The 27,342-nt window shown below is 34.0% G+C and overlaps 1 protein-coding gene and 1 pseudogene across 2 annotated transcripts; both read left to right on the forward strand.

Moving 5' to 3' along the window:
* Nucleotides 1-9,758: 9,758 nt before the first annotated feature.
* Nucleotides 9,759-14,684, forward strand: LOC145621261 (uncharacterized). Its single transcript, XM_081676001.1, has 5 exons — nucleotides 9,759-10,066; nucleotides 10,204-10,276; nucleotides 11,834-11,898; nucleotides 12,599-12,708; nucleotides 14,289-14,684. The coding sequence occupies exons 1-5, from the start codon at nucleotides 9,941-9,943 to the stop codon at nucleotides 14,539-14,541; spliced, it is 627 nt and encodes a 208-aa protein (XP_081532127.1). The 5' UTR covers nucleotides 9,759-9,940; the 3' UTR covers nucleotides 14,542-14,684.
* Nucleotides 14,685-22,173: 7,489 nt separating this feature from the next.
* Nucleotides 22,174-25,206, forward strand: LOC145621342 (triacylglycerol lipase 2-like; annotated as a pseudogene). The gene is made up of 9 exons (XR_014108391.1): nucleotides 22,174-22,426; nucleotides 22,528-22,641; nucleotides 23,144-23,284; nucleotides 23,410-23,523; nucleotides 23,629-23,772; nucleotides 23,849-23,889; nucleotides 24,150-24,229; nucleotides 24,310-24,405; nucleotides 24,633-25,206. The product of XR_014108391.1 is annotated as a triacylglycerol lipase 2-like (transcript).
* Nucleotides 25,207-27,342: the final 2,136 nt, after the last annotated feature.

A 27,342-nucleotide genomic window follows, 5' to 3' on the forward strand; every position in this document is an offset into this window, starting at 1 on the left:
TAATTGCTTTTTTTTAAGGCTCTAACCTGGATGTTGGAGGCTTCACTTAACAGATTAATTCGGGGGCTTGAAGTTCATCTTGACGTGACCTAGAGTGGCACTTCTTTGACATAAGCAATTAGCAAATTAAGCATTGAATATTCCTAGGAATTAGAAAATGTTTTCATTCCTTGACATAATGACATTGGATTGCAACTTTTTAAGAATTTTGAGTTACCACCTTTTTTTTTTTTTTTTTTTTTTTTTTTTTTTTTGAGTTACCACCTACCATGGGACAGTAATTGCCTACTTTGTCATTCACAATTTACAAATTCCTAAAATGTACATCTATAGAAAGTTAGGACTAGGGCTATTGGAAAGTTTGACGATTAATAGGAAATTCCTTCATGTGAAATGTAACTTACCATCGTAAATTTGAAATTAAAATTCAATAAGAAGATAGAATTAGAAATAATAAGATTTATTAAGCATTAATTTTGTCATAAATACTCATCCTCCCTCTATTCATTATTGTTACAAATTCTAAAATAGACCTGGTCTACATTAAGTTTATTGTAGATCAACTACTGTCACGTGAGCTTTCTACAGGCAATTACTTTTCGTTGTTTCCCTCGCTTCATTACTCTCATCTTAGCTCTACCAATTTTACTCTGCCCCATTTTCTCTCTCTACCATCTGCTTTTTTTTTTCACTTCAATGATCGAATTACTCTCTATATGCACACTTTCAAGCTCTGTGATCTTCTTCTTCAATGGTGAAACGCAAGGTGGTGGAACGCCTCTTAGAGCGCGAGGAGGTGGAACACAAAATCGTGGTAAAATCTCTTTCTTCACCTTGATTTTTCAACTTTCTAAGCTTTTTAAGGCTTTTTTTTTTTGCTTGAATTTTTGTTCATTAAAAACGAATTAGGGTTTCAATTTGTTCAATCCATGTATAATTATAATTATAATTAAATTTAATTTCGTTATTTTATTTTTTAATTAGTTATTTGATTTAGGTAATTAGGGTTTTGATTAAATTTATCAGAAGGTGTTTGTGGTGGCTGAGTTGGGCGAGTGAGGCGAGGGTGTGGTTGGCGCGAGTTAAAAGTCTAGGTTTAAGTGAAGTTTGTAAGGGAGTATAAGATGTATAATGTTGTTGTTGTTGGTGCGACTTCAATTTTCGAAGGAATGTATTATCGTAGTAGTTGTCTGCCTCCTGCTTCTGGCAATGTCAAGATTAATTCTAATAAAGCTTTAATGGAAGGTGTGGGTGTGGGGCTTGACGTTGTTGGTAGGAACAGCGAAGGGGAGTTGTTGGCTGTTAAACTTGATGGAGAATGAGAAAAAATCTTACAAAATTATCTAATTTGCACAACCTCTCCTCCTACTAATACCAAATTCCTCTAGTGTACCAAATTATATAAGAGTTTTATGTTGCGGAAATGCACAACTCAGGTAGCATTGATGCTAAAATATTATACAGCTCATTTCACATATCAGAGTAAAATCTTCCTTTTACACCCTGTTCCACATATGTGATGGTTGCGAGAATGCGAGGTTCGAAATGCTAGCTTGAAATCTGAGTTATGTGAAAATCAAGCTCATATGTGATGCTTGAATGTTTGTAATGCTATCAAGGAGACGAAATGGCCGTTGATGATATTATACTTGCAGGAGAGCAATGTGAGTGTTTTTCTTTTAATCATGTTAGACAAAATGGCAATGTGGTTGCGAGTTTCCTGCTAATGATGTAGAACAATCCTTTGCAAACTCTTTCCCAAAGGCTTTTTAGCTTTTGTGGATTTAGACTCTGGTTGATTGAATAATATTGCCTCCATGTTTTCCCCTAAAAAAAAAGCTTTATGGGCATGATATATAAGTGAAAAAAGTGTAAGTTGGGTTAGTTTAATCCATTAATTCTACTTAATTAGTTTGGTTAGTTGTAGATTTAGTTTGATAAGCTTGTATGAGTTTTGTCATGCTATATCTTGTTCTTCTTTAAATTAGTGAAAATTGTTCACTTAAATTTAAAAGCCTATTAGGTTGTGTTTGGATACACCTATTTCATTTCAAATAATTGAATTCAATTCTAAAATTTCAATTACTAGATTTCAATTCCAAGTCCCATGTTTGGGAAAGTTAAGAATTTACAATTTTGGATTTCAAATTCTAAAAGTTGTTTGGCAAAACAAGGAATTTCAAATCCTGAATTTCAAATTCTAATATCTGTTTGGAAATACAAGGAATTTCAAATTCTGAATTTTAAACCAAGGCACATTTTGCCAACAAACTCTAAACAAAAAGACAACATATCAAGATCTAGCTAGTAGTTTTAGTTCACAATCACCTAAATAAAAATACTAATCATTAATACATAATAAAACCCAATCCAATTTTTCCACTTCCGGTAGAGTTTTTAACATTTCAAATTCATCCACCGTCCCATTCATGAACCTTTTCACAGCTTGTAGGACTTGGTGACGTGAGATCCCAAGTACACTTGAGACTACCTCGTAGATCTCCTGTGAAGTTGGCTTCGATGGCCCTTGCGCTCTGCTCACATACTCCTTAAACGACTCTGCAAAACAGCTCACTGCATCTGCTAAACGATCTCTTTTGAGCTTCTTGTTTGATCCTCCGGAAGAAGCCTCGGAGGTACTTGCATTATCATTTTCATTCTCCATTGCTGCAGCAGCTTCTTCATGCTGCTCAGCTCCTTCACCAGTTGCTCTATCCGCAGCAAACAAAGTACATAAATCATCCCAATTCTCAATGAATTTATTCTGATATGCAGCTGCTTGGGGAGCTTCCTACATTAGCAATAATCAACATCAATGTAAGACAAACTATAATCAGAAAAACAGCACAATGACAAACTTTAATTTGATACATAAGTCTACTTTCATGGGGATATTGGATCCATTTGCATTTGGTTTTAGTTTAACAAGAGACAACAAAATTCAGGCAGAAATGGATGAATGGGTCAGACTGCTAAGATGTGCGTATCAACTCTACAAATAAACTAGTTAAGTATTAAATTCATACACCAAGTTCTATAATCACCATCAAGGGCACCTACTGTTACCTAGCTAAATTACCTGGTTAGCCCAGGATAAACACTAAACACTGCAGGATAAACACAGCAGCTTTATCTTGATGATTAACTTGTATTTTCTAGTCACCCATCCACCCATTCCTTTATGTTACCCCTGATCTCTCTAAATTCCAAGCATGGCCATAAAGCCAATAATGTATGAAGGAGAAAATCTAACTAATGACAATATATGAGCATACATAACCTGACATCCTATTTTATACAAGAAAATAAAACATAATCCTTAACTCCCTGTGCATTTTGGTGTTCCTTCAATAGCTTAAAGCAGGAAATGGCTTGCCTATGATCAACTTATACACCATGATAGAAATTTTCATATCAAAGGAAAATAGGAAGGTTTTCAGTTCGGTAATCAAGCCTAGAATTTCAGATTAACATATAAAACAAGCCTAAATTAACATATAAGCCTAAACAAGCCTAGAAGCAGAACAATTAACAATCAACAAGCTGAAACAGATAATAAAATTTCATGTTATAGTCTATTCAATGAAACAAGGAATAAATGAAGCATACCGTACAGTACGTATACCAATCATCAAGCTGTTCTGCAGGGATTACCACCATCTTCTTTTTTTCATCCCATTTAAACTTCGTGTAAGTTCGAATTTCAGTAATAACGGAATAGTGCTTCTTCCAAACCTTAATCCGATTCCTAACATGATCTACAGTTATAGACATGCCCAAGTCAGCCCTTAACTTGTCAACCACGGCTTGATATGCTTGTGACTTGAAATCTCCATCACCCTTGTTCCCTTCAGTTATTTGCTCATACAATGTAGAAGTAAGTATCTCATCCATTTTTGAATTCCACGAAACATATCCTCTTCTATTAGGAGGACCCATAGGTTGTTTGCCTTGTCTTTTAGAAGTCATTGCTCCTAAATATCACAATGTAAACATTAGCAGACAACCAATATAAGAAAAAAAAAAGTGATGAAAACATTAATATGCAGTCATGTAACTCTCTGAATTCTGGGTGCACAGCCACATGGCAGAGTATGACAGGGTGCTCTGAATTAAGTAGCCTATCTATTAAACAGAAAGTATTATACAGAAAGTATCCATTTCATTAAACAGAAAGTATTATACAGAAAGTATCCATTTCATTAAACAGAAAGTATTATACAGAAAGTATCCATTTCATTAAACAGAAAGTATTAAACAGAAAGTATCCATTTCATTAAGTAGTCAAAATTCGAAGTCTCCTCCCTTGATACTCTTTAAACATCTTCTTGGCAAGTCTATCCCTAAAATCATTCCACTCTTTTGTTGACCGAGCACTGGTAATATAGTCTTCTTCTTCTTCCTCTTCTACATCGATTACTTCCATATTTAACAAATCTTGTTCTACCTCTTGCATAAGAGTCGTTTCTTCCATTTTTTCCTCTCTTAAAAAGTTATGGAGGATGAAGCATGCATTAATTATCCTAATTTGAGTCTTTTTCCCAAAAAAACTAGGATCCCTAAGAATGCTCCAACGTTTCTTCAACAACCCAAAAGCCCTCTCAATAGTGTTTCGGGCAGAGGAATGTCGTAAATTGAAAAGTTCCATATAATTTGTTGGAGTGTTTCCCCGCCACAAATTTAAATGATAACGGGTTCCTTTGTAAGGAGCTAAAAATCCCTCACATTTTGAAAAGCCCAAATCCACAAGAAAGTATTTGTCTGCATTATCAAATATTAGATTAATCATATAAGATTCAATATAAAATTACTAAGTTATGAGGAAAAAAAAATCTAAACTCTTACTTCTTGGTATTTTAAGCCCATTAGGCCTCCTTAACGCATCACGAAGCACACGAGGATCTGATGCGGACCCTTCCCAACCAGGTAAGACATATGTGAAACGAAGATTAGAATCACAAGCCGCTAAGACATTAGTACTAAGGTCACCTTTCCAATCTCGATAGCGAGGACGATCCTCAATAGGGACGGTCATCTTAATGTGTGTTCCATCAAGAGCTCCAACAACACCCTAGCATTATATTTCACAATGCATAACTTAGGCTAATAAAAAGAAATTTATATCGTTAAAGCTATAGGTCATATTGATTTTACCTCAAACCATTTCCACTTGTTATCCTCGGCAAAACTAGTGGTTTGGTCAATTTGCTTGATGTAATACTTTCCAATCTTCAAAATAGATTGGAGGACTACATGGAATTGACGACTCACGGTCTCTCCAGAACGGGCAAAGATAGGTTGAATTGTTCTATTTTTCAAATCTTGGGCAAGAATATGAAGAAACAATGCAACTATCTCTTTTACCGTGACATTTCTTGTTGTCTTTAAACCTCCCTTAGTTTGAAATATATGACATAATTTATTAAAACACCTTATGTCAAGCCTTAATTGCTCTCGACAAATCCTATCATTTTTTAAAGTGTTCATCCAAGTAGCTCTAGTTAAGGCACGCTCATGCTCATTCCATGTTACCTCCTTAAGCCTATACTTTTGACCATAACATGCACCTACTACTATCATAATAAAACCTATAACTACGACAATAAACTCCATATCTTCGTCATCATCCCTTACACGTTTTAGCGACTCCCGAGTAGAGACTTCCTCTGACATCTTTTCAATTATGAGCTGGAAGAATAAACAATACCCAGACTCAAACTTTGCTTATCTTAAGCCAATTCAATAGTATCATTAACAGCTTGTAAGCAACACAAATCACGAAAAAAAAGAGAGATAGAATTGCAAATTAGGATTGAATATAACGCTTGATTACATGCTACTAATCAAATTTCTTGACTATCTATTCTATCATTACAATTCCAAATCAAATTTCTTGACTTTACCCATATCAAGCAGCAAATGGACCAAGTAATCAAACACAATCAGCCGCAATAACTCTTACTAATCAATTCATCAACTTAGCCAATGTACAATGGGAAGGTAGACAATTTTGAGAAAAGTTGTACAATTCACATGAACTTTCATAGAGGGGTATTTACCGGGAATTACATGCTACTACTCCTAACCCCTCGCATTTTATCAAACACATCCTAATATAAAATACAATGTATTTCCGATGAATTCCCAACTAACTTACAATCAGAAGAATAAATTAGTATTGTAAACTGCAAGCAACAAACTATATGCAATAAACTACAATAATCTGAGCATTAAATTATAGGATTTCATCAAATTGATTTGATTAAATTGACAAATCTCATCAAATTACAGAAATTAGGGTTAAGAATTGCAACTTATAAACTACAATAATCTGAGCATTAGATTATAGGATTAAGCAATAAATCGGAGAGAGATAAAGCATACCTGAGGAAAGAGATTGGAGATAGAGAAAAAGCTTGACCTCAGCTTCTCTAATGGCGGCACAGGAGAAAGGTAGGAGAGAGAGAGCAAGGATTTAGGGAAAATTTTTCTCAGAAAGTATCGTGGAGAGAGAAAGAGTGAGATGAGAAACAAATTGGATTTGAAATGACATGATTTGATAATGGATTTCAAATGGCCATATTTCTTACATACCTTGGAATTGGCCCAATTACAAATCCAAATTCTTAGTATAGCCAAACAACCTATTTGGCCCAATTCCGTCATTTAAAATGAAATACACAATACCAAACAGGCCATTAGCTCAATTGGTAGAGCATTGTGCAACTGCTCAATGATGTAGGTTCGAATCCTGCATAGGCTATGAAAAGCTGATTATCATTAAAGGGTGACTTCATTTAAATAAAGGTTCGAATCATAACAATAGTGACTGTATAAATTGGTCAGTACATGTGTAAATATGGGTTATTATGTTAGTTTAAATAAGATTCACTATATGTAAAAATAGGGCAGCTATGACTGTATTTAAATAAAGGTCATTATATGTGTAAATATGCTTTGATTATGTTTAAATAGGAATCACCATGCATGAAAATAGTATTACTACAAAAAATAACTATATTCAAATAGGATTATTACATATAAGAAAAAGGTCACTATATTCAAATAGGAGTTACTACATGTAAAAAAAATATCACTATATTCAAATAGGGGTTACTAAATGTAAAAAAAAAGGTCACTATATTCAAATTCTACATGTAAATAAAAAATCACTATATTCAAATAGGGGTTACTAAATGTAAAAAAAAGGTCACTATATTCAAATTCTACATGTAAATAAAAAATCACTATATTCAAATAGGGGTTACTAAATGTAAAAAACAGGTCGCTATATTCAAATTCTACATGTAAATAAAAAATCACTATATTCAAATAGGGGTTACTTCATGTAAAAAAAAAAAAAGGTCACTATACTCAAATACTACATGTAATAAAAAAAAAAGGGTCATTATATTCAAATAGGGATTACTACAAGTAAAATAAAGGTCACTATATTAAAATAGGGGTTAATTACTACATGTAATAAAAAGCCACTATATTCAATTAGGGGTTAATACCATGTAAAAAAAAGGTCACTATATTCAATTAGGGGTTACTACATGTAAAAAAAAGGTCACTATATTCAAATAAGGGTTACTACATGTAAAGGGTCACTATATTCAAAACTAACCTATTTGTTAAAATGGGTCACTAACTCACTATATGTCTAAATCTTATTAGCCTATGTAGGACTTGAACCTACATCCTCTGTGCCAATAAAAATATACACAGTGCTCGACCAATTGAGCTAATAGGCTTATAGAGTTTTTAACTATATATGATTCTCCTAATCCTACAATACTTTATTATAAAGGCTGAGACATAACTCGTTCTACAACATTATGTATTTAACTTTCACAAAAACAATCATTTGAAAACTGAGACATATAGCAATATATAGTTTTTTTTTTGTTTTTAACACAACAAAGGTTGGAGCTATGGAAACCATTACAACAACATTAGAAATGTTTGAGCAAAATAAGATACTAATGGAGAAGCGAAAAGAGTACATAGCCAACACCACCTACTACAGTGATCCCAACTATCCAAAATATTAGAAGCTAAATAAGTTTTATCAAAAGCAAAAGAGAGATAATACCAAGTCATAAGCCTAAGCATGTGAGAGTTAGTTGGCATTGAAGGCAGCCATCTACTATATAGCTGATTGTGGAAACTCAATCAACTAGCTATATGTATAGTGACCCTTATAATAATATAGCAACCTTTCTCATACACTAATGTCATTATAGCCATAGTGACCTTTATTTAAGCATGTTGCTAGCCTCATCCCTCTATACTTCCATTTCACATGCCTTCAAAAGGGTTAAACCGGCCGTAAACCATATAAACCCTAATTTTATTTCTTTAATTTTTTAAAATCATTCCCATTATCTTTTCCACACCAAACTTCACTACTAACGTTGGACAATGAATAAATCAAAAAATAACACAAATCAAAATTCTACTCACAATGTAATTTATGTAATTTTCCATAAGCTACATAAAATTACCAGAATTAAGTAACTAACACCATCATCAATCATTTAAACCTCAGATTATACACAAATGAAACCAAAATTGATCAAGAAAGTTTTAATTGATTAACGTTTTAGAATAATTAAAAGCCCTAAGTAGAGAAAAACAGATTGATTTGGGAAGAATTAAATCGAATTAAAAACCTAATCAATTTTTATTCATGATATTTGCAGAAAATCAAAATAAAGAGTAATTGATACCTTCATTGTTACTTGTGTTTGACTCCGATTCAAAAACCGACAATTGCAGCAGAATTTCTCAATTGATGAATTTGCATCATAATTTCGGCGACGATGTTCGCAGAGGAGAGAGAATATAGTTCATTTTTTTTAACGAAGGAATACTGGATTAGAAGGGGTTTTGTTATAATTGGGCTTGATAGGTGTGGGCTGGGTTATTTTCTTCAGACAACAGTACGTGAGGACATAAGGTCCACAATAAATTTATTGTGGACCAGGTCCACCCAAGAATTTTTGCATTATTGTTTGCATAATTTGCTTTTTAATGATGTCCAAATAAAAATTTTATCTATTCAAATCCAATAAACATGTTCTAACAAATCCAACAACTGTGTCGATGCAATACTCCTAAAACTCGATTCTTTCTATCATACTCTCTATTTCTAATTTTAGACTATTCACATCATCATATGCTAGAGTTTGTGCTTTATATATCAGATTAAACATAGTTATATATTCCATACAATAATTGCTTGTTAGCAGTGACAAAGCTAAGATTTTATCAAGCGGGAGACGGACTAAAGATGTTGTTCTATGGTTTAAAAATTTTTAAGAAAATTACTTGAAACATAAGTTGTATATTTATTTAATACTTATAATAAGTTTTTCAATCCAAAATCTAAAATACACAGTCATACCATTCAAAAAATTTGAATAAACTATCAATCTAAATCACAAAGCATCTTCAATTCTTCATTTTTCTTAAAAACCATCAATAATTAAATTAAAAATAAATTGTGAATCCATGACCTTGGAGAACACTTGTAAACCCTTTGACTAATGATCCACCTCCTTCTCTTATTCACCATACTAAACAGAGTGGTTTATTAATGATTTTATTTCTTTTAAAGTCGGAAGACAACTGTCCCCCCTTGTCCCTACCTAGCTCCGCTACTGTTTATTTGAGTGAGGGGGTGAGAAACAAAAGCAATAAAGCATATGTGACTATGTGATGGTAGTTTCATCCATTCAAAACAAAATGGGTGTTACCTAGTAAAACATGGGCGATGTTTAGTACCCCTAAATAATTCAGCTTCGTTGGTTGTGGAAAAAGGAAAGAACAAGCGACCCATTTGGAGTTGTCTACTTGTCTTCCATCCTTCAAATCTCTTCTCTTTTCTCTCTTGAATATTCTGGTATAATTGGTGTTGATCTTAAAAAGGTAAATGCAGAAATTAGAGAGACTTCGAACTCTAAAATCCTCAATTTGGAGGTCGGTGGGTATGCCGGAGTTAAAGAAACGAGCTTCAAATACGGTTTCTGCTGTTCAAGACACCTATTTTTCTACTAAGGTTTTTTTTGCATTCCTTATTAAGTCATGATTAAATTTCAATTGGGTGATTAAATTTTTCAATTGGGTATTTTGATTTTGTTAATTTTGCAATTTTTTTTTTGACATTTATTTAGATTATTTTTGATGGGTTTTTAGGATACATTTGAGAGGCACAGGGTGGTGTTCACAGTTGGTACTTCTATAGCATCAGTTGGTACTGCTTGGCTTGGTGAGTGATTTCAACTTTTCTTTAATTTTTAATTTTTGATATTTTTATGTCTGTAATAAGTTTTGAGGATTTCTGAGGAAAAATAAAATAGGGAGGATGACTGCTTAAATGACTGTAAATTTGTTATAGTGTTTAGTTGATCACACAAATTTGTTTGTGGCATCTTTTGGAAGTGGGAAAAGGTTAAGAATTCTGTAGAACAATTCAAACTCTTGAATTCTACAATGCTGATAAATGAGAAGTACATATCATCTTGACAGTAGTTGGGTCTTATAAGGATTCGAGCATGTAGCTTTGATTGAGTTTGGAGTATTCGTCGTTTTGTTTGTGCTTCATTGCTTATGTCTTGTTATAAATCACGTTTCCACTGAACAATTATATTCCAAATTAGCTGTGCAGAAACATATCATAAACACAAATATGCAGAACAAGAAGAAATGTTTACCTTAGATGATTGAGTTTCCTTCAGCTTTCGAGGCTATATTTTTATTTGAATTTTTTCTAGAGAATAGCTTTGAATAGGTTGCTACCCTTCTGGTATCGTTTGTTATTAAGCTTGGATTTCCTATTGGGTAATCTAATTTGAATCTTAGGTGAAGATGTGAGATACTTATAAATCTCGACCATTAGGGCTGTCTTATTCTTTTGGTAACTGGAGTAACAGTTAAACAGTCTTCTTTTAAACAGCCGTTATGCTGCTATCCTATGGTTTTACACATAAATGATTCTGCTACAAAATATAGGTGAAGTCCTCTAAGTATTGACCTGGAGGTCATGCAAGCTGATTTGCTGAAATAGCGCCCTTCCATAGTATTCTTTCATATTTGAAGGGTAGAAGATCCTTAAGCTCTATGGAACCTATTTTTGGTCATTATATTTTGCTTGTCAGTTTGTTTTGTCAGATACTTTACATCACGTAAGGCCCTGGTTCAGCCTTATAATAGAGAATTGGTAACTTGGCCTTCTAGTGTATGCAATTATGGATTAGGGAGCTCTCTTCTTTGGTTACTTTCTGTCACACTCTTAGAATATGTTGTTTCTTCACCAACGTAGATGATTCATGAGTTGTGGGGATGCTATACTTCTTTTCTTGTGCAGTTGTGCTATGAATGGAATGATTATGCGGAAGCATCTCTTTGGTGTTTGGGGTGAGAGCTTATTGTGAAGTACTGGTTGTGTCAATTGAGGTAATGGAGAAGCGAAATAAGAAGAAGAGATATTGAGATTATGTGCTGGCTGTAATTTGGTGCCTTAGGGTGAAATGAAATTTCCATGGTTGCATTAGATGAAAGGAGAGGGGTTTTTGTGGGGGGGGGGGGGGGGGGGGGGGGTGGGTGGGGGAGTTGTAAGTTTTTCTTTCATGTACAAGTTACATAATTGTTTTGCTGGTGTATTTTGCAGCTAGTTCTTCTTACGAATTTTTTTACCTATTAATGTACTGTAATACAAGTATATTATTTCAATCATCATAAAGAAATAAAAAAAAAAAAAAAATTCTATTTCATTCTTAGAGGCATACAAAGTGATTTTACCTGGAATCCTGTTGTGATGGTGCAGGATACACTTTTCGTCATGTTCATGATACAAGAGTTGATAGAAGACTTGATTCAATTGAACAAGCGGTATGTAATTTTATATTTAGTTGACTTTAAAGACAACTTCATGCACCCAGAAAACACAAGAAAGATGAAAGAGGATGATCTGTTCTATCCATATATCTTCGAATGAAATATTCATTGTAGCTAAAAGGCTCTGTTATGCTGTGTGCATCATTTTGACTCTGTCTTTTAATAAGTGTGGCCAAACTGCAAATCATACTGAGAATAATTGTTTGAGCACTTTATAGGTTTTATCCTTTTTATGTTTCATAAAGAGAAGACTTCATTTTGCTTACAAGCTTCACTGGCAATATTGTTTTGTAGATATTTTCCTTCCTTTTCCTTGTATTATTGAGGTTGTTTAAGTTATATTCTGTCTTCTAATGAACAATTACTTAACTAGTCTTTTGGACAAATATACTATAATAAATCTCTATGATAAGCCCCCCCCCCTCATTTTTTTTTCCCTCTTTGTTAAAACTAATGAAGCTCCTGAAAAGGTGTGTATTGTGTTTGGTCTCAATCAGTAAAACTCCAGGAACAAAAGGTATCAAAACTAAAAGAAAAAAGGGTTTCCTGTTTGTTAGCAATGACAATTTGTCGGCTGAATCAACTCTATGATTCTACTTGTGCTATATACTTTGTATGATGTGGAGTATATCCTATTCATGCTACATTTGTTGTACTGTCTAATAGTAACAATAATTCGATCTCCTTGTGGCAGATGAAAAGCACCTACCAATTTGAACGAGAGGAAATTAAGAAGATTGTAGGTTCAGGAAGTTATAGCACTGTCACTTGTGCTGCCACTGCTGGGACAACTCTAGTTATTGGGTACATTCTCTTATGCCTTCATTGGTGCGGTAGTCAGTAGTTATTTATTTTAAATCATTGCTTTGGGAATAATTTGGAAATATTGCTGCAGTTTTTGTTCTGTTATTTCTTATCTTATTTTACGCTGTTGCTCATACTGACATGTATGCATATGCACACCAGTAGCCCTGTGCCCCCAAAGAAATTCATACTTAGAGAGTTGGTGCCACAAATGTGGAAGGAGTGAGGGCTTGGAGTTTAGTAGGTAAAATGAGGGTTCATGGAAGATTCAGTTATATCTTAAAAGTTTATAATACAAACGGAGGCTTCTTCAGTTCCGGGTGTGAAACCATTTCATGAAAATTAAACTTCTTTGCAGAAGATATTTTATTTTTGGCCTTTGAGAGAAATCAGGCTAAAAATAAAACATCTTCTATACATCTTCTTTGAACCATTCATACATCTTTAATCTGTGCATCTGTGACAGAAATATCGTTCTTATCTCCTAATTATCCCCCAATTCCCCTAAATCAGTTGTCCTTTAGGATATTATACTATATTGCACATGCCTTCTAAATTCTCAGTGTTTGAAGCTGTGAATTATGGCTTCTATAAGCTGCATTTAAACAATCTGGATGAAACCTTCTTCCTTAGCACTGTGTATTTATTACCACTGCCACAAATTGTGTACATGCTCTCAAGATCTCTATGATATATACGTGAAAAGCAGATTAACAGTTAGATGCTTCAATGACAAAAAAAAATTTGAATTTATGAATAGACAAGCTGAAATGTGGGACTACGAACAAAAATGATTCAGTAACTGTTCCGTCTACATATATTCAATGATGAGATCACCAGAACCCAAAGTATATTTGCAAATTGCAACAATATAAGCACCTTTCAACGTCTATTCAGTATAATATAACTGCCTCATAGAATCTCCCTGGACCAGTCCTCACGCTTCCCTCCAGTTATAAGCTTCAGCCTCACATTTGACATTTCATATTTTTTGAAGTAACCTTGCACATATCATAGACGTTTAGGCCGTAGCATTATCCTGTCACACTGTGATCATAGTGTTGATATCCATGGGGAAGCCTCTGTAACAGGAAAGACTCAGGTTGAGATAGTAGCAATGACTGCTGTCCTAACTGCTTATGATATGCTCAAGGCTGCTTTGAAATATCATATGTGAGGTTGGAGCATGCCTGGGGGAAAGTGGGTTCAGGTCGAGAGACAAGTAATGCTATTCAACTAGGCCCTCAATTGTCTTTTAATTGTACGCTAGCCTCTTTAACGAGATGTGTGGCTTTTGAGCCTTGTTGATCTATCCAATAAGAATTACTTTGATGTATCCCTTCAGAAAGTCAATAATGCTAAAGATTCTACAGTTGAGGTTTTTTTATTCTATTTTTATTTTTATGTATAACCATTTTATTATTTTGTTATTCCCTCTCCCACTACAATTCATGTGTAGATACTTACAAGTATATTTTGTATATTTCAATCGTAATTTTGTATTTTTATAGTCAAATTATTAGTGTAACTAGCTTTTCTTATTCCATTTCACGTTTCTTATGATTCTTTTGTTGATGCAGTTATGCCTTGGGATGGCGAGGTGGGAGATGGTACACAACTAGGAAATTCCGGAGGGAACAGATGAAGATGCTAGGACATGTCAAACCCAGAAGATGGAAATTGCATTTCTTAAAAAAGCCAAAACTCCAGTCCATTAGAATACCATTACTGAGAAACAAATCAGCAAAAAATTCAGTCAAAAGTTCAGAAGCATCACAAAAAGAATTGAAAGACAGAGCAGCTCCTAGTATAGAAGTACCAAACTCATGCTAAGAATTGTACATAAACGTATGTATCAATCACATGGGAGTTCATGTTGCCTATACAAATTTTGTAATCTCATTAACAAATAATGCATATATTGTTAAAAATATTTTACTGATGGTAAGATATTTATCAGTGAAGGGATGAAGACAGGAAGTAAGTAGTAGAATGATAGGAAATCTCTTTATTTGCTTTTCAACTACAAGTTCACAATACGTGAACTTCCATTTATATAGCCAAAATAATTGAATAAAATAATATACATTATTGTACCTTATACAAATTATTGTACTTAGTAAAGTCTTCATTGACTTTAATTACCACATGTGAAAAGTTCAATTCAATCATGTTTCTCAACACTCCCCCTTTGAACGTTCACATGGAATGGGGTACAAGTTGCCTCATTAAAAACCTAGTTAGGTAAAACCCTGTGGGATAAAAACCATAGCTAGGGAAAAAGAGTACAACTATATTGTATTATATGTTTTGGTGTACTGCCTCGTTAAAAACCTTGTCAGGAAAAACCCAGTGGGATAAAAACCTGATCGAAGGGAAAAAGAGTGCAGTACATATAATACTCCCCCTGATCTCAGCATAGTTCACGAAGATGTCGCATTCCGATTTTGTGAACTAACTGCTCAAATTTCTTCGAAGGAAGTGATTTGGTGAACAGGTCAGCAAGATTTTCACAAGACTGAATTTGCTGGATATTTATTTCCTCGTCCTTTTGCAGATCATGTGTGAAGAACAGTTTTGGGGCAATATGTTTCGTTTTATCTCCCTTAATATATCCTTCAGTTACTTGAGCAATACAAGCTGTATTGTCTTCAAAGATGATGGTTGGGTCTTCTGTTATTGTGTTCATTCCACACTCCTTTTGGATATTACTGATCATCGACCTCAGCCACACACATTCCCGTCCTGCTTCATAGAGGGCTATCAACTCTGCATGATTTGATGATGTCGCGGTCAATGTCTGCTTTGTTGATTTCCATGATATTGCAGTGCCGCCATAAGTGAACACATATCCATTTTGTGACTTGGCATTTTGAGGATCTGATAAGTATCCAGCGTCTGCATACCCAATGAGAGCAGCATCTTGTTTTGGTTGGTAATATAAACCAAGATCTTGTGTCCCTCGTAGGTACCGGAGTAAGTGTCGAACTCCCTTCCAATGCCTATATGTTGGTGCATTGCTGTGCCTAGCTAACAAATTCACAGAGAAAGCTATGTCGGGTCTAGTATTGTTAGCTAAGTACATTAAGGCTCCAATTGCACTTAAGTATGGTACTTCTGGACCCAGAATCTCTTCATTTTCTTCTCGGGGTCTGAATGGATCATTTTTCATATTCAAAGAACGAACAACCATTGGGAAGTTGGTTGGAGTTGCTTTGTCCATGAAGAATCGTTTCAAAACTCTTTCTGTATAGTTTGATTGATGGACAAAAATACCATGACTCAAGTGCTCAATTTGCAGTCCAAGGCAAAATTTAGTTTTCCCAAGGTCTTTCATCTCATCAAATTCTTTCATCAAGTATTTTGCAGTTTTCTCGAGTTCATTTGGGGTTCCGATGATATTTAAATCATCAACATAAACTGCAATGATAGCGAATCCTGATTGTGATCGCTTTATGAAAACACAGGGACTAACTTGGTTGTTTTTGAATCCTTCTCTCATAAGATATTCACTCAGACGGTTGTACCACATCCTTCCAGATTGCTTCAATCCATAAAGTGACCTTTTTAATTTTATGGAAAGCAGTTGTCCAGGCTTGTGATTTTCTGGTAGTTTTAGTCCTTCGGGGACTTTCATGTAAATGTCCGTATCGAGTGATCCATACAAATACGCAGTCGCTACATCCATTAATCGCATTTGTAGTCCTTTTGTGACTGTCAAACTTACCAGAAATCTTAATGTAGTTGCATCAACCACTGGAGAATATGTTTCTTCATAATCAATCCCTGGAATTTGAGAAAATCCTTGGGCTACAAGTCTTGCCTTGTATCTAACTATTTCATTTTTCTCATTACGTTTTCTCACAAATACCCATTTGTATCCAACGGGTTTTACACCTGCTGGTGTAAGGGTTATTTTTCCAAAAACTTCTCGTTTTTCAAGTGACTTTAACTCAGCCAGCATTGCCTCCTTCCACTTTGGCCAATCACTCCTACGTCGACATTCTTCTACAGTTCTAGGTTCAACATCATTTTCATCAGACACAATGTCGATTGCGATGGAATTTGCAAATATTTCATTAACGATAACATCCTTTCTATTCCACTGAGTCTTTGTAGAGACGTAATTCATTGAAATTTCATTGTTATCGATGTTTTGAACATCTTGTTCATTCCCCGTAGGGTTGTCTTCTTGTTCGTCCCCTTTTGGATTATCATCATTTTCTTTACTTTCATCCACATTTGGTCTTTCTTGACCTTCTGACGGGGGAACATCATTAGTCTCATTTCCTATTCCATCCAATCTTTTCAATTTTCTTGGCTTAGAATCTTTTGAACCAAGTGGTCTTCCACGCTTTCTGCGTGCCTGAGATTCATTTTCTATGGCCTTATTACCAGTTGGGATTTCAATACGTGCAGGGGCATTTTCTGCTGGTATATGTGATTTTGTCACCTTCTTTGTGTCTACAAATGCATCAGGCAATTGATTTGCAACACTTTGTAAATGAACAATTTTCTTGACTTCTTGTTCACACATATTTGTTCGTGGATCTAACATCAACAGTTGTGTTGCATTCCAAATAAGTTCAATTTCTTTCTTACGTGGGTCCACTTTCTCTCCCCCTAAGACTGGGAATACTGTTTCATTAAAGTGACAATCCGCAAATCTAGCCGTAAATAAGTCACCAGTCAGTGGTTCAAGATATTTAATTATAGAAGGGGATTCAAACCCGACATAAATTCCCAGTCTTCTTTGTGGACCCATTTTCGTTCGTTGGGGTGGAGCAATGGGAACATATACAGCACAACCAAAGATTTTTAGATGTGAGATACTTGGTTCTCGAACACAAACAAGCTGTAGTGGTGAGAATTTATGATAAGCTGTAGGTCTCAATCTAATTAGCGCTGCTGCATGTATTATAGCATGTCCCCAAGCAGATGGTGGCAATCTTGACCTCATTAATAATGGTCTTGCAATCATTTGTAATCTCTTAATTAGTGATTCAGCCAGACCATTTTGTGTATGAACATGAGCTACTGGGTGTTCGACATCAATTCCAATTGACATACAATAATCATTAAATGTTTGGGATGTAAATTCCCCAGCATTGTCAAGTCTTATTCTCTTTATTGTATGATCTGGGAATTGTGCTCTTAATTTGATGATTTGGGCAAGTAATTTTGCAAAGGCAACATTTCTACTTGAAAGTAGACTAACATGTGACCATCGTGTAGAAGCATCAATTAAAACCATGAAATATCGAAATGGTCCACATGCTGGATTAATTGGCCCACATATATCTCCCTGAATTCTTTCCAAGAATTTTGGAGATTCAGTAGCAATTTTGCTCATGGATGGCCTTATTATTAATTTGCCAAGTGAACATGCAGAGCATGTTAATTCATCTGATCGGGGAATTTTGACATTTCTTATTGAATGTCCAACTGAATGTGCTATTATTCTTTGCATCATCCCAGTTGCTGGATGTCCCAAACGATCATGCCATAAGATAATCAAATGTTTGTCATCTAACTTCTGGTTAGATACCATATTGATTTCCACGGGTCGTATGTTTATACGATATAACCCCGAAGAGTATGCTGGCAATTTCTCATATATATGTTTCTTGCCATGTTTTTCTGCCGTGAGACATATATACTCTTTTTGATCTGTCATCATTGTTTCTAGATGATAGCCATTTTGGCGTACGTCTTTAAAGCTTATGAGATTTCTTCGAGATTTACTCGAATATAAAGCATTATTGATTATTAATTTTGTTCCATTTGGAAGCATTATACAAGCCTTTCCAGATCCTTCAATTAATTTAGCTGACCCGGAAATAGTGTTCACATTTGCTTGAAACAACTTTAGTTGTGAAAAATAATTTCTATCCTTTAAAATAGTGTGCGTTGTTCCACTGTCCAAAAGACATTGATATTCGGAACTAACTTCAGGTAGATCCATATCTTCATAAAATAAATTTGAGATTAGTTTAGAATAATATTATACAATCTTTTATTGATGATAGTGACCAAAAGTACATGACTAGAAATTTAAAATACAGAACATAAAGAAAATACATTAAAACATAGCATATGTTACATTAGTAGATGAGAAACCTAAGCATTGTTGTTTTCTCCAAGAATGAAATCATTTCCAATTTCAGCATTATCCATGAAATAATCGGATACATCAAGGCTGGGACAAGGAGCATTTTCCTCATGAACATAATTTGCTTCTGCATTTTTCTCTTTGCCCTTTACAGAAGCCTGGTAAAGATCTACCAAATGTTTGGCTGTACGACAAGTACGTCCCCAATGTCCTGTCATGCCACATCTGTAACATGTGTCTTTTCCTTTCGAAGGAGTTTGTTTGTGGCTTCCAGATGACTGCCCCTTCTGTTTTTCAAAATTTTTGAAATTACTGTTTCTTAGAAAATTGTTTCTACCACGACCACGGCCGCGTCCGCGATAATTTCCACGGCCTCTTCCACGGCCATTGTAATTTCCACGTCCACCTCTTCTTGTAGCATTTGACTCGGGTGGATAGAATTTGTTGCATTTGCCTCATGATGAGTGGCCAAAGACCCAGTTGGTCTCAGGTTATGATTTTTCAACAAAAGTTCACTATTTTGTTCCGCAACAAGCAATACACTCATTAATTCATTGAACTTTTTAAAACCTCTTTCACGGTACTGTTCTTGCAACAGTATGTTGCTTGCATGAAAGGTAGTGAGTGTTTTTTCAATCATCTGTTCATCCGAAACTGGATGATCACAGTATCTCAATATAGACACTATCTCATGTATGGTTGAATTATAATCAATTACAGATTTGAAATCCCGGAACCGTAAATTTGTCCAATCAAATAATGCCTTAGGAAGGAGCACCCTTTTGTGGTGTCCAAATCTTTCATTAAGGCAATCCCATAATTCTTTGGGATCTTCAACCATCATGTACTCAGTTTTAAGGCCTTCATGTAAATGATGCCTTAACAACACTAAGGCTTTTGCCTTATCTTGTTCAGTAACAGGTTTTGCAACAGTCATTGCAGAAGTGGTAGTATCAGTTGTTTGACCAGAGGGACTTTTATTTTCTTTAACAGTGTGCTCTAAGCCTTGAGCTTTCAAATTCATCATTGCATCCACTTTCCATTCCAGAAATTTCTTTCCAGATAAATCTAAGATGCTGAACTGTCTTTTCATAAGGTCTCCCATTTTAGCTACAACAAATTACGTTATAATTAGTTTATAATAACAAATTATACGTACAACTCACATGTTTAGTTCTTCCATATTTATAATTAAGTTAATAAGACACGTGATAATTAAATTTAATATAATAATAAACCATAAATAATATAATCTTTTCTCCCCCTTGGTTTATTATTGTGAGTAATTATATGATTAGACAAAAATTAATCATGTTAGTTGCAAAAAAAAAAAAAAAAACAAAACGACAACAATAACAGTAGTAACAACAATTATAATGATAACGGTAATATTATACAATGATGATTAATAACAACAAACATAATAAAACAAAAACAAGCTTTTAATATACTAAAACGACAAAATAAGTGAGTTTTACTTATACATAATGACAAAAACTAATATTGCTACTAATAGAACTACAAGCGCCGTAATTAGAAGGAAATATTGTTTTATCTTCCTTAAATCTTCTTCAAAGGTGAAGTTGTGGGTGTTTTGGGTGTTCTGGTTGCCGTCGTCGGGGAACATATCGGAGAAGAAGGGGGTGATAAAATTTTTAGGTGATTTTTTGGATAAAAAGTGGGAAGGGATAAGGGATTTGTGGTGAAATTGGGGGAAAAATCCGCCTTTTATAGAGGTAGGTTTATCCGTTACTGTTTTGTACAACTGTAAATATATCATATAATAGTCTAATGTACTGGCATAAAATTATGGTCCATATATATATATTTATAACTGTAAAAGGTTATCACACTGGGAATGCAAGCCATAGTGGTCCGAGAGCCCTAATATCTATAAAAGATCATGGGTTCGAAAACGGAAAGAAACACAAAAAGTATATAAAAGTAAAAAAATAATAAGTATAAAAGGCTGCATCTTTTTGTTAATCTAGTTAATAATATGCATGCAAAGTTACTACTTAGCAATTATAATAACTAAGATCAAAAATTTACGTAAAATGAGTATGTAATATCAACATGAATCAAACAAAGAAACATCAACATGAATAAAACAAAAGATGATAGTAATGAATTCACAAGTAAGAGAACTTTCACCGTTGTTTTTGAGGTATATATAATACAGTAAATGTTTGAGTTTCTGGTATAGAGGATCCCAAATATGGGCAACTATAGAGCATACTCCTCGAAACATTTAGAAGTAGATAGTATTATTTATTATAATTTTTAGAAGTAGGTATAAATATACCTGACTGGAAACTCGTGCTGATAACGTGTTAAAAATATTTTACTGATGGTAAGATATTTATCAGTGAAGGGATGAAGACAGGAAGTAAGTAGTAGAATGATAGGAAATCTCTTTATTTGCTTTTCAACTACAAGTTCACAATACGTGAACTTCCATTTATATAGCCAAAATAATTAAATAAAATAATATACATTATTGTACCTTATACAAATTATTGTACTTAGTAAAGTCTTCATTGACTTTAATTACCACATGTGAAAAGTTCAATTCAATCATGTTTTCAACATATATCAATATTTTTGTACCTATCTTTGCTCTTTGTTTCCACTTCTTTATCTTGTTTCTTATTCCTGCAGCCCCATTTTGGCCTCTAAGTTGCGCATGTGTTGAGATTTTTGGGAGTTTTCCATTTAGTAACTTTTCATAATTACTCTTGTAAAGTAAAATCATACTCACAAGTGAGTTCAAAGGTTTTGTAACATTATGAAATCAAATATTCATTTTTTCATTGATTTTGGAACCTCTCTCTTGAAGAATGTTGTGACGAGGATATCGGTCATGATTGTTAGGATAATTATTCATGTAGATGTCTAGTAGGTTAGGGAGTTCACTGTACAAAAATGGACTAAGCCCTTGAAATGGTGGTTTAGTCAGGTAAATTAGGACATGATACAGGTAACTTTTCTGTCAAACCATTTTCCTATTATACGTAGTATATTTTTCCGGGTTTCAGATGAAGAAAGTACGTTCAACCCCCTAAATTTCAGCCGTCTTCTGATCACTTTTGTGTGGTGGTGTTGTGCAACACTTTCTGGAGTTATTATACTTGTATTTCTCATTATTTATCAGCGAACTTTATGTGAAACATGTATCAGTAATAGAATAAAGTGGCGGCAGTGAAGTCCAAACTTCTATTATACTGTGTGCTTTTATTTGGTTAAGAAACTTGGTCCACCATTTCACTTATAGACAAAAGTCTTATATTGTTTTATGTATCACATGCTGGATTCTTTTGATAGACAGTTTTCATCTTTCTTACCAGCAGAAATACAAGAATATATGTTGGTTCCTTCAGAAGTGAACGAAATTATTGGTGATGTTCATTACATTTTAATAATATGACTGCCATTCTAAGCTCACTAGCCTTAGTATTCTTCTTCTTTCAACAAATAATCGGAGTTAGAGCAAGGCTAATTTCCAACGAGACTCATGGTCGATTTCTAGCATTTGCTCCATCTTCTGATGAGGGCATCTGTAAATTGCTGGTGGAGTCACGAGGCTATGTTTGCGAGGAGCACACAGTATGCATACTCTTTGTTCTTGGATTAAACTGTTTTCTTCATTTCCTTTATGCTTTTCATTGATCTTAGATCATTAATTAATTGTTGTTGGAGAGATTTAGGTGACAACAAAAGACGGTTATATTCTCAGCTTGCAAAGAATTCCAACCGGCTTGACAAATTATACAGCTAGAGGCAGCAGGCCACCAGTGCTTTTGCAGCATGGAGTTTTAATGGTTAGTGAAATAAGCCCTCTGTCTGAATTCAATACTCAAATTATTTTCAGAAATCCGGAAAAGTTGTCACATTTCTCAATATCATGGTTTATAATTACATATCCCAGTATGCCAACACAACAAAAACTAATGGATCAACAATTACAATGAATTTTCTCATGACATATTCTTATTATAAAAAGGGTTGGGATAATGTGACCACTTATTCTGGATAGAGGGAGCAATTATCTCTTCTGTATTCAATTCCTTCTGCCATTCTTGTGATTGTGTTAATTTGTTGGTTGCAGTAGTTAACTTGAATTTTCTGTGGTTAGTGAACTAATGCATTCAACAGAAGTTTGAATATGGTTTACAATTATAATTACATATCCCAGTATGCATGTAGTCTTTTCACTAAAATGACTAAAATATGGTTAGTGAAAAGACTACATGCATTTTCGCCTGCTCAGACTTCATTAACAGCAGGGTTTATGCCCTGCTTTTCTTCTTTCTGTGGATGTAGGATGGAATCACATGGCTACTTAACCCTCCAGACCAATCCTTGGCATTCATTTTAGCAGATAATGATTTTGATGTTTGGGTTGCTAACTCTCGTGGCACCAAATATAGCCTCGGTCATATGACATTAAGCTCTAGTGACTCGGTAATCTCTTCTTCATGTTGACAAAAATATACAATCTTTCTGTCTCATATATGTGTGGTCTACATTCACCCCTACTCCCCCGGTTCTACTTTCTTAATGATAGAAATCGTAGAAATCTTATGTAGGCATATTGGGATTGGTCATGGGATGAGCTGATGGCATATGACCTTCCAGCAATGGTCCAATATGTGTATGATCATTCTGGTAAACAGAAGCTGCATTATGTTGGGCATTCACAGGTAAAAATACTGAATTGTACTGCACTATTGTTGATCGCATTTCCTTCTTTCAGTTCCATTATAACTCTCAGGAGTATTATGAGTACTTAAGCAGTTTGACTGCAGGGAACATTGATAGCCCTGACTGCCTTTTCCCAGCATAATTTGTTGAACATGGTGAAATCAGCCGGCTTGCTCTGTCCAATTGCTTATCTAAGTCGAATGACTTCCCCACTTGCTAAAGATGCTGCTGAAAACTTCGTAACTGAAGTAAAGACATATATCCTTCCCTTTTCCTTTTTTCTCTGTTATACACCAAAACTTTACTGATTATTCTTGTTTACAGTTAATGTACTGGTCTGGACTACATGAATTTGTACCACGTGGGTGAGAACGCCTTTTCTTCTCTGCTGTACTGAGCTTCAGATCAGCTCTGAATTCCCTCAATTCCCTATTTTTGGCATTCTGAATTACATTTCATATTGTAAGGTGCTAGCTAGCATGTAGCAACTAGAAATTCATATTCTGTAACTTTGTAATCATCCTCATGACTTCATTATGTAGGATAATTTAACACACATCCGTCTAATCATCCTGGTGTTTACAACATTATTGAAGTATTTTCTATTCTGCTTCTTATTGAGCAGACAGGCAGTAAAGAAGCTTCTAACAGATATATGCAGGAAGCAGGGAATTGACTGCACTGACTTTTTGACGTCTTTTACTGGTATTAAGCATGCAATTTATTCATGAGCTAATCGGTTTTCAAAGCATGATAAGAACTAACACAAATTTAGGATGATGTAGGTGTAAACTGTTGCCTGAGCACATCAACGGTTTCTACATTCCTGCAGCATGAACCTCAGCCGACAGCCACCAAGAACATGATCCATTTTTCCCAAAGTATGTGCCTTTTGATAAACTTAGTTGCTTTCATTATACGACAGGGTAATATGAGCCAAGTCGAAGTTGTTCTTAGGCTAGTTTGCTTGACAGTTGACACATTACTTGAACTTAACTTGAGTTTCAGACGAGTTTATACTGATTTGACCTGTAATGAGTGTTATTGCAGAGTTTTGTTGATCTATCTAGGATAACATAGTAATCCTTGTCTATGAATATGTTATCAGTGGCAAGGGATGGAACAGTAGCAAGATATGACTATCTAGACCCGGATAAGAACTTGGAACGTTATGGGAAGACTAAACCTGACAAACATACCAAACAACCTCCCAATGTTCATAGCTCATGGAGGAAGGGACGAGCTTGCTGATGTTGACGATGTTAAGTTCCTGCTGGATAAACTCAAAAATCATGACAGAGACAAGCTATTCCTTCAGTTTATTGAAGACTACGCGCATGCTGATTATGTCCTGGCTATGAATGCTAAGGAAATTGTTTATGATCTTCTCATTGATTTCTTCAAGAAACACAGTGAATCTTAGCAAGGGAAATATGTGTTATAGTGGATGTATTTTTTTTTTTTTTTTTTTTATTTTTTGGTGTTTAGAGAGCCACAAAGGCGGGGTGAGAATCGATTCCAGGATCTTTTGGAATCGGGAGGGAAGCTCTAACCACTTAAGTTGTCCCTCACTCCCAGTGTATACATTTTCTGGTTTGGTAATTTTCTTAGTACGAAATTGCATATTGGCTTTCTTACATAGCATGTAATATTGCCAATTTTAACTTGAATGTTTAGTCATTAAATTTGTAGGAGCCTTGATAAAAAAAATAAATAAATAAAATAGCTGAAAATTTGACATTAAATTGTGTTTCATGCTTGAAGGATTCCCTTATAAGAGTTATAACTCTTCAAATCACCAAAAATTAAATACCCCATGTTTACATAGGTTACTTAACTTAGGGCCTGTTCACATTTACTGAGCTGAGCTGAACTGAACTGAACTAATTGGAGGTGAACTTAACTGAACTGAACTGATTGGAACTGAACTGTACTGAACTTAACTGAACTAAGCTGAAATGAATATTTTATGAGAGAGGGAAATTAAGAGCTGAACTGAACTGATTGGAACTGAATTGAACTGAACTGATTGGAGCTGAACTGAACTGAACTGAACTGAACTGAAATTAAGTAAATGTGAACAGGCCCTTACTTTCAATAATTATTAACAATGTACAATTTTGATACTCCGTATATTACCTAAAATTACCTAAATATTCCGTATATTACAATTTTGATACTCCGTATATTACAATTTCATGCCAAAGGGGGAAACCATGGTGTCCCCCTAAAATTACCTAAATATTCTTAGTAATTTATCATTACAACTACATTTTTTTTTTTTAAGAATCATTACATACTACATTAGGTTGGTGAAATTTAGACAAATAATTATCCAATAACTTATATTTTTTTTTTGTAAAAAAAGGAATATTCAAGGAAAAAAAATCAATGATATTTTAAATTGTCAACAATCAAAATTCAAAATTTAAAAACTTTACTATTAAAACACATTTAGCAAAGTTATATTTGATACTAGGTTAGGTCCCGTGCAATAATGCACGGTTGTTTAAATTCCAATATATGTCATATAATTTTAATATAAACTCTTGCTATATTGATTTAGTACAATTAAGGTTATTTACATTTTAGCCAATCTTTATATACCTTATTAAAAATTTACATTAAATAAATTTTAACCAAAAAAAAAAAAAATTCAAAATTAAAAGACACACCAGGAGATGACACGTGTCATTGTTGGTGTGCCTTTTAGTATATGGTTATTGATTGATTGTATAATTAATTAATCAATCAAATAAAATTATTGACAATAATTTTCCAAAAACATAATCAGCAATCAAAATAACAATGTAAGAGACACTAAATCAATTACTCCGTAATAATTTGGATACTAATTATGATCATTTAATTGTGGTTTTTTTTTTTTTTTTTTTTTTTTTGGTGCAAACAAGGGACGAGGCCCCGAGAAAACAAATGTTAGAAATTTCTATCTCCACTTTAAAACACTTAAAACATGCATATTTCTATGTGTATATCTTATTTTAAGGTAGGACCATGTACATAGGGCATGTTCACATTTACTGAATTGAGCTGAACTGAACTGAACTGAACTGAGCTGAACTGAACTGAACTGAGCTGAACTAAACTAAACTGATTGGAGCTGAAATGAACTGAATATAGCTGAAATGAATATTTTATGAGAGAAGGAAATTAGGAGCTCAACTGAACTGATTTGAATTAATTGGAGCTGAATTGAACTGAAATTAAGCTTAATTGAATAGGCCCATAATTAAGATCAGTTGTAGTTAATGATTAAAATAATTTTTTTGTATAATTATGATCTAACAATTAGTCAATTATTATACATTTGATAGCCTTTTTATTTATCGCTTCATTTTAAAATTTTAACATATTTCATTTCTTCCGCATCGATCATTATAATTTATATAAACAATTTTCTTAACTTTTAATCATTCATTTGTTGTTATATTTGTGATGAAATTTTGAAAGTTTCAATTCATTGGTTAGGGTACATGATTAATTTATATGCATTATAAAAAAAATTTATAAACATGCTCGCATAGTCACATCACGTGTAAAAAAACGTTATTATTGTGTATTTTTTAAATTTAGGAGACTAAAATCTTTATATAAGGAATGAATGATAAGAATTTTTTAAAAATAAACGGATTTTTCACCAAATACCACTGAGTTAAAGCTTAATTTATCATATACCACCGAAAACTTTCTAATACACCATATACCATTCAGTTTAACAAAAATGTCACAACATGCCATTAAGACTAACGTACGTTAACACCGTTAGTCATTAAGGTTAATGATACGACGTGGTAGCT

Source organism: Chenopodium album, chromosome 27, assembly GCF_948465745.1.
Source record: "Chenopodium album chromosome 27, dcCheAlbu1.1, whole genome shotgun sequence".
NCBI classification, from domain to species: domain Eukaryota; kingdom Viridiplantae; phylum Streptophyta; class Magnoliopsida; order Caryophyllales; family Amaranthaceae; genus Chenopodium; species Chenopodium album.